Source organism: Chelmon rostratus, chromosome 4 (genome assembly GCF_017976325.1).
Source record: "Chelmon rostratus isolate fCheRos1 chromosome 4, fCheRos1.pri, whole genome shotgun sequence".
NCBI classification, from domain to species: Eukaryota; Metazoa; Chordata; class Actinopteri; order Chaetodontiformes; family Chaetodontidae; genus Chelmon; species Chelmon rostratus.
The window spans coordinates 12415292-12429243 of record NC_055661.1 but is presented as its reverse complement, the minus strand read 5'-3'; the positions used below and the strand labels follow the sequence as shown (position 1 = coordinate 12429243).

At 41.2% G+C, this 13952-nt stretch overlaps 2 protein-coding genes across 4 annotated transcripts in view; one reads left to right on the top strand and one right to left on the bottom strand.

Moving 5' to 3' along the window:
* Positions 1–4891, top strand: part of homer3b (homer scaffold protein 3b) — a 47262-nt gene extending 42371 nt beyond the window's left edge. For all 3 annotated transcript variants that reach the window (XM_041934653.1, XM_041934651.1, XM_041934650.1), the window contains one exon: positions 850–4891. In XM_041934653.1, the coding sequence (XP_041790587.1) occupies positions 850–1035 (186 nt within the window). In that variant the 3' untranslated portion in view covers positions 1036–4891. The remainder of the gene's footprint in view (positions 1–849) is intronic.
* A 332-nt stretch (positions 4892–5223) lies between these two features.
* LOC121604970 (ubiquitin-60S ribosomal protein L40) lies at positions 5224–7240 on the bottom strand. Its single transcript, XM_041934654.1, has 5 exons — positions 7194–7240; positions 6655–6766; positions 6224–6310; positions 5776–5878; positions 5224–5376 (listed from the first exon to the last, which is right to left on the bottom strand). Exons 2-5 carry the CDS (start codon positions 6755–6757, stop codon positions 5283–5285), a joined length of 387 nt encoding a protein of 128 aa, XP_041790588.1. The 5' UTR covers positions 6758–6766; positions 7194–7240; the 3' UTR covers positions 5224–5282.
* Positions 7241–13952: the final 6712 nt, after the last annotated feature.

The window sequence follows — 13952 nt, the reverse complement described above, 5'->3', positions numbered from 1 at the left end:
ATTTTCTTTTCATGACTTGTGCTTTTTTCAAGCTGCTGGCTTCTACTCTGCAGATATTGCTGCTGTGTTTTTGTTGTCTTCGCCATCATAGACTAGAAGCTTCCTCATAGTAAGGAACACAGTTGTCTTAGTTCTGCTTTTCTGTTGTTCTCCAAACCCATCGGAGCCACACAGCCAACTAATGGAAAATCAAAGCGCCTATAAAAGAGACAGCACAGTTCAGACCAGCAGCAGAGACTCAGTACAGGAGAACTGAGGACCTCAAGGAGAAAACAAATTGTGCTGAATTTCTAATGCTAATGCAGCAGATTATACCTGGTGCATACTGCATAGCTTTTATTAGGTCTTCTATCATTTTTAGTGGTAGTGTCATTTGTGAATTATGTTTATTCGTATCTGACCTTTGCTGTCCTTGTGCTAATTCCATAATCTATTCATTGCTGTGTTTGGCATACCCAATCACCTCGTAAAGTACTAATTTGCACATTTAAATTTGCAGTATAAACAGTTCAAAGCAAAAAGGCCTGATAGGACATTGTCAGTAAACTTCATTGCAGTCAGCAGCCACTCAAGTAATGAAGAATTTACAGGCATTTAAATAAAGATGAACTGGCTCTTGTTCAAACCTGCAGAAGTTAACTGTATCTGCCATTGACCTCTAGTGATTTACAGTGCTACTGTTAAAGGTGCATTCCACAAAAAAGTACAATACAAATGTTTACAAGCACTAGTTGCTCATGCTAATATCATTAAAGTACAAAGAACATGTGCAAGTTGGACAGTCCATGCAGGAAATGTCCAGAAACATCCAGATGAGGAAACTGTGTTAACAGTGGATAATGTCTGCAGGACGTGGAGAGACGAAACACCGAGTTGGAGGATCAGGTTCAGAATGCTGAAAAGACGCTGGCCTCCAGTCGGGAGGAGCAGGAGCAGTCGGAGGTCGAGGTGCGACGCATTATCCAGGTTCTGGACGTCAAGATCTGCGACCTTAACGACCTGAGACAGAGCCTGGCAAAGCTCATCGACAAATAGCCACAGCAGCACTTTGGCTGCATCTCCACAGTGTTTCACTGGAGCATCAGCGGAACAGCAATCAAAGCAGGATGGAGGAAAATGTGCAGGTGTTTACCTCCATGGATCTGTTTTTTTAAGATCAGGGCAGGTAAACAGCAGGCATCAGGAACCTCTTAAAGGTGCTATGTGCAAAGTAAAACATCTGTACTGTACATCATTGTCACATTAATACTGCAACCTTGCTATGATTATCACAAACAGATGGCAGTACATCTTGATTTTAGTCTTTTCACCGTCCGCCATCACTGAAAACTCTGAAAGCGTTGGATCCACTTGCTCTGGAAGGACAGCGCTCTCCTCCTCTTCTTGGTGCCATAGCAATCCAGCGTATTTTGTCAAAATCTGACACAGTGGTTTGCAGTGTAAAGTGCTAGTGGCTGCTAAAAGCTGAGAGTGTTTTCAGTGATGGCCTTCATTGTATATGGTTGTTATACTGATGTCTCAACTGGACTCAAGTGATGATTTATTGATTACAAATAATACACATAGTACCTTTAAAAGAGACCTTGCACAAAAACTGATTTTAAGCTTGTTATTTTGCAAAAGTGGACATTTCCAACAGTATCAAAGGGTTTTCTACTTGTTTATTTTTGTGTGATGTATCTATATTTAATACGGAGTGGCCAGTCCATGTGTATTGGTGTATGTGGAGTAGCAGTAAAACTTGGAAGGAACTGAAGCATCTTGACTGTTAAATGAAAGTCAGTGGTGCTCTGTTTTCCTGCAGAGCTGGAGGTCTCAACCATTCAACCGTGCCTGAGCACAGACAGTAAAACTGCAGTCCTGTAACAGCAGGACTCACATCAGGACTTGAGATGGCTGAAAAGTTTTATGGACAGTTCCATTTTTACAAGACTTTGACACATTAAACTAATAGTCTGAGGCCTACACATATAGTTCTGTATGAATAAGGCTTTAAGATATGCATTTTCTCCTAATGTTAGCAGTCGATCTCAGCAGTCACTAGAGAACTGAGAAAAATCAAGACGAGCTATACAGGTAAAATGTCTGCTTTTACACAATAACAACCTTTAGTTTATGCTGGTCATCCCTTCGTCAACACTGTGGAGATGCACACAGTGGGAGTTTGGTCGGGGTAAGGACACGTGGAGGCAAAGACCCTGAATAAAGTCTGCTCCAGTTCACCATCAGCAGCCTGGACTGGCCTCACCAGCTGGACTACAACAAACCCAGAGATGCAACAACATGCTCACATTCAGGCCTCTGCGGATCCCAGCGTACGAACATTTTTGTTCATGTTTTATAAGGACTGCTCTTTCTTGCCACTTATTCTATTATTCGTGTTCGTCGATGGGTTACTCACAGCCAGGACGGGATGGGAAATCAGCGATGGCTACCAGCCAAATTGCTGCTAAATTCAAGCCGTGGCTGGCAGGTTTGTCCTCAGGCCTCTTTGACAGGTAGAACAGCAAGTTCCTGATGTGACGCTGTGGCCTGTGGACAGAGCGCTGCTTTCCCACCCGGATGTCGTTGAGCTAAACCTGAGGCTGCACTAGATGTTCGTGCCAAGTTTTGTTTACATTTGTCAGCATTCACAGTGATCCATTTCTACTTTATGTATTCTGTGTTGCTCAACACTACCATTTACCATACAGTAATAATAACCCTAGAGAAAGGCTCAGCAGAGCTGCAGAGCGTAGATCACTATGAGAGCACTGCATGAGCTCTGCAGAAGCCCCAAACCTACCAGGGAATGTGAAGCTGTGTGTGTGCGTGCACAATACTTAGCAGCCTGCAAAGGGGGACTGCTCAAGGTATAAAGCACAAATGCAGTAGTTTTAGTAAATGGGTACTTAATTGATTTGTCTGTCAGCTTTATATGTGAACTAATGCACAGTATCTATCTATCTTTGCTTCTCGCCCCCTGATGAGTTATTAATTTCTTCATATGACAGTTATATAGGTACAAATAAGGTGCAGTCTTTTGCAGCTGATGATGCAGTGACTGCCAGGATCATAATAACATGTCAAAATGTGATTTAAACAGGTCATAATTAAATCTGTTAATGTAATAAACTACCAGATAATGTACTAGCACCCCATTATTACCATGATCTGCAATTATTTGTGTTAGATTTTACAAATACCTCGACAGTTCAACAAGCCAGTACAGTAATGATAGTTATAATGTAATGTTACTGCATTGTGTTGCTGTTGATCACATTAAGAGGTTTTAGTCTACCTTCAGTCAAACAACATTGGTGGTTCAACATTTTGACAAGTTCCTACGCTATCTGGGAGTTCTGACATCAGCTACATGCTAGCATCACTGAATTAGCAATAAAGTTTCTAGCATAGATGCCTGTTCATAGTTAATACAAGTCATTTGTAGGTAGTTGGACTTCTGTAAAGTCTCTTTTCATCTATTCTAACATCAGCAGTGCTTTTTTTCACAACTGTGGTCTTTTTTTTCATGGCTTCACCAGATTATGACTGATTAGTACCAGCCTTTTATCAAGCATGAAGAAAATGCATCGGAGGCCATCGGCTCCTCAGCACGAGCGCCTCACGGTTGATGTCAGAAACGCTTTGCTTCACAACAGCCTTATTCCAGTGTATCACTAATGCACAGTTACACTGTGTAAATGGAGTAGTTCTTGTAATGCAGAAAGGGAGGCAGGAACACTGTCCTCCTAACTGTAAGACCAAACTTCCCTCTGGTGTCTGACCACTGACCTTTCTGTTCAGAGTTTGTGGAGATAACAAAAAGGACTTATTTTTAAAGGGGGAAGGGTGCAAGGGATGCACATAGCTCATACCACAAACAAAAAAATGGAAAACAAACAAAAACCTATAATAAAACAGCAATAAACAGGATGTTTGAATATCTGTGGGTGGATTTCTCCTCAAATACACTGGAATAAGGCCTTTTTAAAACATCTGTTGCCAGCTGCAAGAGACAACGCAGTACCAAAGATGCACCACTGTCATGCTGAAGCCACATCAACTGGAATAAACACACAACCTCAGTGTGATGCTAAAGTTCATCTCATCCCCATTATTTAAAATTGAATTTAAGTTTGACTTTTCAGTATGACTCAAAATACCTCAGAATACTTTAGTTTCATTTGGTAAAATAAGAGGAAAAGTTTGACTAGTGTTGGCCACATCAAGGCCACAAGTTTGTGTTTCACAACAATTACTGGATTGAGGAGGGCAGGTGTTTGTATGGAATTTGACAATGTGAGATGAGTTCCTTATATTTGTATAGAACTGTTTAACATTAAAACTCAGTCATGCAGTCACCGCAGTGGTCTTTGTGTGATGGGAGAGAAAGAAACTCAGGGTCGTGTTGTGTAATTCAGCATTCCTACATCTTACACATCCACACGTTTTTTCCCTGACAAGTATTTTAGTTCTCTCTCTTAAAAAACTGAAAGTTTGATGTTCCATCTCAACTGATAATAAAAGTACAATCAGCTTGGATTATCTCAGTTCATCACAATTTGAGCTGTAAATATCTACTGAGCAGTGGTTGCGATGCATTTGGCCATGCTGCTTGCTGTTTAGTGGCAAAAGGAGTGCAGGAGGCATGTGAGGTGGCAGGTATGACGCTGAATCAGCTGATAAACAGCAGCTGGTGTTTGAAATGCTGTGATTAACTTCTCTTCTCAGCTTTTTAATGCTGGCAAAGACCGTGTAGGATCTTTCTCATTTGGATTCAGCCACCCGCTGCTATGCGAAATGTGTTACATTAGTCTGTACTGTTTATGCAGTTTGGACATGTGGCACTTTGTTTGTGCTGCAGTTCTGTCACTTCAGACTGACACATACAGCATGTGCTGCTTTTGTGTCCCCAGACTGAAATAAAGTGGAAACCACAGCCAACCAGCTCAAACCAGCACTGTGCCTGTCAAATTATTGAGTGCACACAGTTAGTTTCAATGGGTGCCAGTTATAAGCAGCAGGTTCACTGAACTACCCAGTGAACAGACCTCTGACCGAAGCTACTTGCCAATCTCTTGTCATGATTCCCTTTCAAGTTGGGAAGATTTGGCAAACATTAATGTGAGTTTATAGCACCAGCTTGATCTGGTTTCCTTCAGCCTCACGACCATATACTGTACACATTAATTCAAATTGTGTCAAAACTGCCACTGAATAATACAAGTCAGACAAGCAACATTGTTTTCTTAATTTATTTTAACACAAAATGGCACAGAAAGCCAATTCAGTCAAAATGTCTACTTCAGCTTCTTCTTGGGGCGAAGGTTGTTGGTGTGTCCACACTTCTTCTTGCGGCAGTTGACAGCACGGGGGTGCAGACGGGCATAGCACCTGCAAACAAATGATCTCTGGTAAACTAAGGAAATTTCTCCTGAACCAACTATAAAACTGTTTGGGATGCTTGAAGATCTAATTATGATGCTAATAAAGTCAGGAATTTATGTGCGACCTTTGGGGGGAAAAAAAACACAAAAATCTAAATCTAAGGCTCTAAATCAGTTTTTAATCTTATTTCAGCATATGTTAACACAAACTAGCCACAACAGCCTGCACTCAACTTCCAACTGTTCCATCTTATTTTAAATCCATGTAACACATACATACCGCACTGCCAATGCCATTTAAAAAGTGCTTTTGCCTAAACGTTAACCTACCACTTCCCTTTAAATAACAGAACTGTACACAAGGAGAAAATCAAAACGGACTGCTTTAATGATTGTCAAGACTTACTTGCGGCAGATCATCTTGTCGCAGTTGTACTTCTGGGCCAGTTGTCTGAGTGAAGGCTCGATGATGCCACCACGCAGACGCAGAACCAGATGCAGAGTGGATTCTGGTGGGCAGTTTAGACACTTCATGTCAATCTCAACTTCAGTCACGTCCACATCCACAATCAGAAAGCTGTCTCTCACTATAACATTTTATCTTTAACCAGGTACACTGTAAAAGCATACAGCTGTGGGCTCTTACGAATGGAACAATACACATACACTTGGTGTGTATCATAAGTACAATTTAATGTGCACCATCACCCTTGAGATTTCTGCGAGACTCCTGTTCTAATGTACTTATATCTTCTACAGTCCACACTTTGCTTCATAATAAAAAGTTTATGTATACTTTACTGTGACCAGTGACATGTCCAGCAAATCTACCCTTGTTTTAAATGAGCCGTTACCTTTCTGGATGTTGTAGTCAGACAGTGTACGTCCATCCTCCAGCTGCTTGCCAGCGAAGATCAGACGCTGCTGATCAGGGGGAATTCCTACAAACACAACAACTCTTATTCAAACTGCATTTACATTTAACCAATCAATGTCACACCTTACAAATATTTCAGTTAGAAGGTTGCATACAAACTTGTTTCTGCTTTGAAGCTGCAACATTAAAAGTCCCGTGAATGACAGTAACTACACATCCATCTCCCATCAGACCAAAGCTACTGGCAAATTACCTGCAACAGTTCAACTAACACGCAGTTTCCCCATTCTTGGCATGAGTTATAGATCAGAAGGTAAAAGAATTCTTCCCAAAAGGACACATTGGAGGGTGCTAGCTAACGAGCTGTCAAGACTCCAGTCGCTTTCAGGATTACGTGTGATGGCTCACCTTCCTTGTCCTGGATCTTTGCCTTGACATTTTCGATTGTGTCGCTGGGCTCAACCTCAAGGGTGATGGTCTTCCCCGTCAATGTCTTCACGAAAATCTGCATGTTTGCAGGCTGCGAGAGAAAACGGCCGTTAGCTCCGAGTTTAGCGAACTCGTCATGAACAAGGTAACTGACACCATCTTTCACCACACCACGCAGAGACCTCACATACGCAATCATTATATGTCAAATGACAATATATTCACCGTTTCTAGACCATTTTATTATGTTACTCGTGAAAGATTGTGCTAACTTTTGGTCAGCAGCGACGATATGTTAGCTAATGTTAGCGACTCTGCGCGGGGCCTCGCCACATGCGTACAGTTAGCGTGGAGCTCAGTCACAACTTTCTCCATTTTCTGCCTTCGAATTGAGCCAGTGATACTTAATACACAATTAATATCGACATATGATACACAAGATATTGCTTTATTTGCATTCAACAACTCAAGAATCTCTAAAAACCGATAAATATGTACTGGACAAAGCGTGTACCCACCCGGCCGCTAGCTGAGCCTCAACGAAAAGAGAGCGGAAGAGGTTGACGCTGGAATACGTCACTTCCGTCTGCCGGTTCCCTTTGGAATAAAACCCCGTGAGGGTGTTTATTTAGTTTAGGGAGATTTTTTTCAGTGTATATTTAAAAAGACTATTAACTATACATCAAACTTACTCTTAAGGGAAAAATGTAACTCGTTTAGACCTGATGCATGTCGAAACTCTAATAAGGAGAGCCGCCGAACGTTAAGATTTACAACAAATTTTAAAGAACCACATAGTTCATCGTACAGTATAATCAGTACACGTATAAAAAGCAGCTCATGTCAGTAGTTTTTATGTATCAGACAATTTTATTACAGACAAATCAGACCGAGGAGGGCGACACCGAGCAGTGTGATTCACGTCTAAAGGTGACAGTTCATTGAAATGACGCGTTAGTGCCTCATTAAACAACAGACTCACACATTTTGATTTCTGAGCTCTTGAAATGATTTGTTTTTTCTGTTTTTTGAAAGCAGTTCACTGTGTACACGACTGCTCCAAAATGAGGTTTGACTGACATCTGCTGTTCTAATGACGGTGTTGAGCCACGTTGTGAACATACATGAACTAAACAGCATAATGTGTTTGTTGCATGTGTAGTAGCAAAAACGTTGTATCATTTTGTTAGATTTTAAATCAAATGAGCTCTATTCATCCATATACAGCACACACACACACACACACACATACACACACACAGTCATGCTACTCTGCAAGTTGATATTGTAAGTTTATCTAAGGTTTTGCTGAATTATAAGACTTTTGAAAATGAGAATTATGTCCATCCCAAATAATTTGCTTCTTCTAGGTGAGGAAACTTGTGTCAAGCTGCCTTATTTGTAACATGAGCAAAGCCAGATGGTAGGGAGTCTATAGTTACACTATCAAATCCTCAATGACAGCCTGAAAACCATGAAATTTTGATTTTTTTTTTTTCTTTGGCAAGACTCCTTAAGGTTGAGTTGTCTGTGTGTGTGCGTGTGTGTCCTTGTCATAGAAGAAAATATTACAGCTGAATAGTTTCCTGTTCCCTGTCCACTTGTTGCATATGGCTGGGTAATAGGACACCACAGCATGCATTTGTTTCTCTGCAGGAGTGGCAACAGTAGCAACATCATCATGTTCCACAGCACAGAGTTTTCCATGGTGATGCATTGTAGCATTTTTCACCTGCCTCAGAAGATGTCTACATTAGCCAAAGAGTAACAGTAATGTAAGGAGAACAGGAGAAAACCAGAGGTATCCAGCATGACTGCAGAAGTAAAAACAATGATCCAAGCCCGTCCTGTGGGCAAAGAGTTTCTCCGGTCTACCAACATCCCATTTCTGGACAGCAGTCCAGATGCTTTCTCAACCTGTTTCCGGGAGGACTTTCAGCCTTTTCCTTCCAAAAAGGCAGAACCTAGTCAACCCACCCAAGCTCAGGTGGACCACACGGAGTTGAGACACATCGAGGAATACCTGACAGAGGCAATGTTGTCATACCAACGTCACCCATTGCCACAGGTGACCCACACCCCACGCTGGACCATGCTTTCCACCAACTTCAAGATGCATACTGACACACGGGAAGTTGCTTTCCTCACCACCCACTCCCAGAAATTCCAGCCCCAGCCCTTCCAGCCCCCTCCAGCTCCCATCCGACAGACACTGGACATCAAGAAGATCCAGCATGAGGAAAAGCTCCCAGAAAGCACCAGCAAAGCCTCCTTCATCCCACACCGTGGTTGTCCTGTTGTAAAAGCCACGGTTAAACATTTAGGTTAGTGACAACATTCTTATTCTTGTTGTGATTCTTTATCCAAGTGAAACAATGAAAACATCTTTAGATTGTGGGTTCAGTGTTCAGCCATAGCCTATTTGATCAATGTTAAAATCCATCGTATTCGATTAGAAATTAACTCTCTAAGTGGGTGAACACCATCAGCCTATCAAACATCATCTCCTTGTAATGAATAACAGCGAAGGAATCTGTGTGAAGCTGAAGCTGAATGTGTGGTGGTAATTTCTTTTTTCTGTTGAAGAGGGCTTTCCCACAATCAAAGGGGACGAGCAGGATCACAGTTTTGTCTCCCAGTACAACAACACTTTCCAGGGAGCCTGGAGCAGCGCTGCTCAATCAGTGGAAAAGGTAATAGAGCTGCAGCAGCAGCAGCTGTTGGTCATGAGCTATTAGGATCAAAGAAGGGTTTTATTCCAACCAGACACTACATGGCCTGAATGAAAACCTGCAGACTCTTAAGGAAAACGGTTTCCATGAGACTTGCACACTGATTTATCCAGTGGAAAAAAAAGAAAAAAGAAAATCTCACAATACCATCCTGTTCATTACTTAGTACTGGAAGCCATTTCAACCACTGCCTTAGCTCCGATACAATAACTGGGAGCTTGAAAACTGCACCAGAAAGTCTAAATGTACTGAACAGTGGTGAAAAATAGTACAGTACAATTATTCAAATGTTGTACTGAAGTCCATTTTTCAGATAATTATAGATTAGACTGTTCTTGAGTATTTCCATTATCTCTTGCTTTGAAGATGTTGCACTCTGTACTCCACTACAGCTACAGTATAGTCACGTATTAATTTGAAGATTAAGATTTTACATTCAATATCAGTTTAGTAAATATCAGCTATTTTTACAGATTCAGCTATGCAGGAGTGTACAACCGTAAAGCAAGCCAAAGTCAAACTAGACTGAAAAAAGACCAACTTAAAAAATGACTACAATTGGCAACATACACACACAAGGGAGAAGGTTTAGGAACTACCTAAACTGATCTTTAATCTGCTTTAAAAAGTAGAGTTAAACTGTCTTTAATCAGTAGTTCCAAAAAAAGGCATTTCCTTCTAAGTAGACAGATGCAAGCTTAAGCACCATATGCTCAGCTGTGTGCGTGCTAGGGGAAGTCACTATGACCTGCAATACCAGCACCGTCAGCTTTAAGTACACACAAGAGCAACAAGGGCATTGACCTTTTCATGAAGCTTTCCATGAAATGGCTGTTATCAGCACAAGAACGTGACTGTTTTCATCATCTTTCCACAGCACACCTCCTCAGTGGCTATGGGCGATCCTGAGAGGATCGTAGAAAGAGGGACGACCCACGCTGCGTCATTCAAACGGCCCACTGTCTGCAGGTCTGCAGCTTTTCTGATGGACCTGGTCTCCTTTCAGGTCTCTTTTCAGACATGTTGGATCACTGCATGTTTTGACTCCAGATGTCAGGAGGTTTAAGGTGTCTTGGATGCAAAAGCTGATGTTTGATTGACTCAGAGCCCTCAAAAATCCAAATTACGAAGACGCCCAAAATAATAAATTGCAGAAATTTCATTTATCACTCAGTCAGATTAGTCAGATTATCTGGTGTTGAGTTTATCCCCACACTAAAATAATCAAAGCATTATCTGTGTTTGTCATGCAGGCCACCTGTGGTGAAAGAGCACCTGAAGCTCAGCCTTGGTAATTTCTCTGAGGACTCGTGGACGTCCACATCCAGAGAAGCCTTTTGTTATCGCAAACTGGGTGAGTGTTTTCTGTTGCTAACTAACAATTCAAATTTAGCAGTTCTATTTGTTATGGTGAAGATGTCTTCGTTTAGTAACAGCACATGGTTTAAGCAAACTAAGCAGCTGCATCGGGCCTTCAAATACCAAGAAGGGAACATGCAAATAATAATAATAATAATAATAATAAACCTTATTTGTATAGCACCTTTCATACAGGGATTGCAGCTCAAAGTGCTTTACAAAAAAGAAATCACAGGCACCAAGTGAGTGCTTTACATAAAAGAGACAGAATGGACATAAAAATAGATAAAAGATGAATTTTAAAAAAGGAGAATAAAATATAAAATCATATGTTAGTTTTCTGTCATCTTTACATAAATGATCTCATGTTTCTCTTGCACTGTTTCCTGTATTTGAGGAAACTTGACTGAGCGGATATTGTTTAGTGCTAATTCTACTGAACAGTGTTCTTTTCCATATATAAACATTAGCAATAAAGTCCTCAATCTTACCTTTGTTCACACACAATCAAACACTGCTTTATGAATCTATCTTTGTTTATCCTGCCTGGGTCAGTCTGGATCTGTCTATGTGGTTTATTTCCCAGGAGGTCCAGTTGTTCTGACAAGGAGGAACCCAAATTCCAGTTCCTTACCCAAGGGGGACACTGATAGGAGGCGCAACAAAGAGAGGATGTCGGTCACCACCAACAGAACCTCCTTTTCTGATGTGAGATAACAGACCTCCTACTTAGTTCATTTTTTTGTATTGATAATATTACTGCTACATAAAGTCTAATAACTCAGAAAACTGAACATTTTCCACTTGGAGTTCGTCATGTTAAAAGATCTTACTGTGTCGTATCGCAGCTAAACCACACAGAGCGTCCAGTGCATGTGTCCGAACCTGAGCTGATCACCAGGAGCCATGTACAATTCAGCCCGCCCCGTCTGTCAGGCCTGTACTACACAACCACAGCCAGAGAACACCACAGCAAACAGGATGGAGAGCCAGCCAGACCGGCCATGCAGCTACCAAGCAACATACTGAGTGGACCAGGTGATGCTTTGGTCGTGTTTGTGTGTTTAAAGGGAGGTGCGTGTAGATGTTAAACATGTTTAATCTGTTTGGCAGAACATGGGCTGAGCCTCAGCACCACCAGGACTGACTACCTTCCTTTGGAGACCTGCAGACAGAAAGCTTGTCTGTCACAGCAGAGGGTGAGAGATAAATAAATGTAGATGAACATAAACATAAATCAAAAAACTCCCCACTCACTTGTATAATCCAGAATCGGGTCAATATAGCCCAGATGCAGTACTGGTGTCATTTTAACCAATACACAGTAAACAGTTGTACTGGGGTGTTGTGCTGGTGCTGTATTCACACCAAATTGGGTAAAATTTTAACCCACTGTTTTTTAGTGTATATTGCAACATTGTCTGTCTCTCTGTCTGTTGATCAACTAGAGCTTTGTCAGGTTTCCACTGGCCCATCAGCACTTCAGCACCACCTACAGTGAAGACTACATGGCCAAACCTTTGATCTTGCAGCGTCCTGGCTGCAGCCAGCTCTGCACTCATTTTACCATGCAGTGACCGAGAAACACAACTTGGTCACTTGCTCTTCTGTTCTTGTTGTTCTTTTCAAGCTCTTACTAAATGATATAGTCAACTGTATCGTCTGAGCAAGCTCAATATTGCACTTTTCAAAATGAGCACATGTGAGCAATTGATGTACAGGCAATAAAATGCACAAGAAAATTAATTTGCGGCTTCACGCTGAAGGTCAGACCAAGTTCTGCTCAAAAGGTAGCTGTTATAACCAAATATGTTGTCTCAAAGTGATGCAAAGAATTTTTTTTTGTGTGACTGGTTTTAGGAAAAAAAAAGGATTGAAAAAAAATCCTTTGTGAGAAAAGGAGTGAAAGTGATATGAAGATTAATGACTATCACTAGAATTAAACAGGTTTCTCACTGAACTCTGAGCTGAGTTAAATCTTTCCTAGGTTTCCCAGATTTTTTTTCAACAACCACAGCAAGAGAGGTGTAATGTTTTTCTATTCATGTGCAGAACTTTAAGCCTGATCCTCAGTCTGCCAGCTTATAAGAACTTTTGAGCATGCATCCAACTAAAGCCATTCTGTCACATCCTCCCTCAGTGCCGAGTGTTTTTCACTGTACTGCATAAGAATGCTCCTAATCTTACTGGGCTGATAAATAAACGTTTACCCAGATCAGTGCAGGGGGCATCAGAGCGTGAAATGCTGAAGCGGTGTGCAGCTTTGGCAGTTAGGTGGCTTAAACATGAACCATAGCCTCGTCTGTCGTATTTAGGCCAAGGAGGGAAGAAATCGTGGGCTTAACTGCGCTGCTTCCACCGTGTTTACAGTGTCAACGCTCACTGCTAAGAAGAAGGTTAGCATTCCCTCCTTCAAGCCCGATTGACCCCAGAACTCCGTAAAAACAACCTATGTTGTAGCAATAACACAGCCTTGACCCTGATATGCAGGCTCTGCTGATTAAAAAAAAAAATCGTTGGCAGGCAAGCCGATGTAAATGAACTGAATCTGGAGTTCACCAACCAGGCGAAAAGCCAGAAGTCCAGGTATGGGTCCAAGGTTAATAATAGTTTAAGCTCCAGAATAGACTAGACAGCTCTCTTTTGATTTGTCCTCTCTGTTGCACCAAGATGCATGCCAAATACACATTAATTTTCATTTAAGACCACCATAAGACCTTGGAATGTATGAAACATTCAGAAAAATTTATAGAATTTGGAGCCTTTTTGTGCAACTGGTCATTTAAAATTGTGAGTATTAGTGAACACTTCTGGATCACACCTATAACCTTTCTAATTTGAATGATATTCTTATATACATTTGAGCACAATACATATAAGAGCAATGTCGCATGTGAGTGATGCAACCTGATAAGATGTTTATTTCTGACTGAATTCTCCAAGTGCTTTGATTTATTCACCATATGGAATTTGATTCTATGAATTGGTAAACTCCTGGTTTTACAGTTTTACAAAGACAACTGCTTCAGTGATGTGATCATGTCATGTTCGGCCAGCCAACATGTGACATAGTGATCATGTGATGGACTGTCTGACAAGTGAGGGCATATGACACAAAAAACCCAAACAGAAAAAAACAGGTTATACTGAGGTAATTCAGAAATCTCTTCCAAAAATGTTTTTTAT

Coding starts and splice junctions, on each gene's coding strand:
- LOC121604970 (XM_041934654.1), bottom strand. CDS start 6,757: ATGCAGATTTTCGTGAAGACATTGACGGGGAAGACCATCACCCTTGAG. Junction 6,311..6,654: donor AAAGATCCAGGACAAGGAAG/GTGAGCCATCAC, acceptor TTGTGTTTGTAG/GAATTCCCCCTGATCAGCAG. Junction 5,879..6,223: donor TGACTACAACATCCAGAAAG/GTAACGGCTCAT, acceptor ACTGCCCACCAG/AATCCACTCTGCATCTGGTT.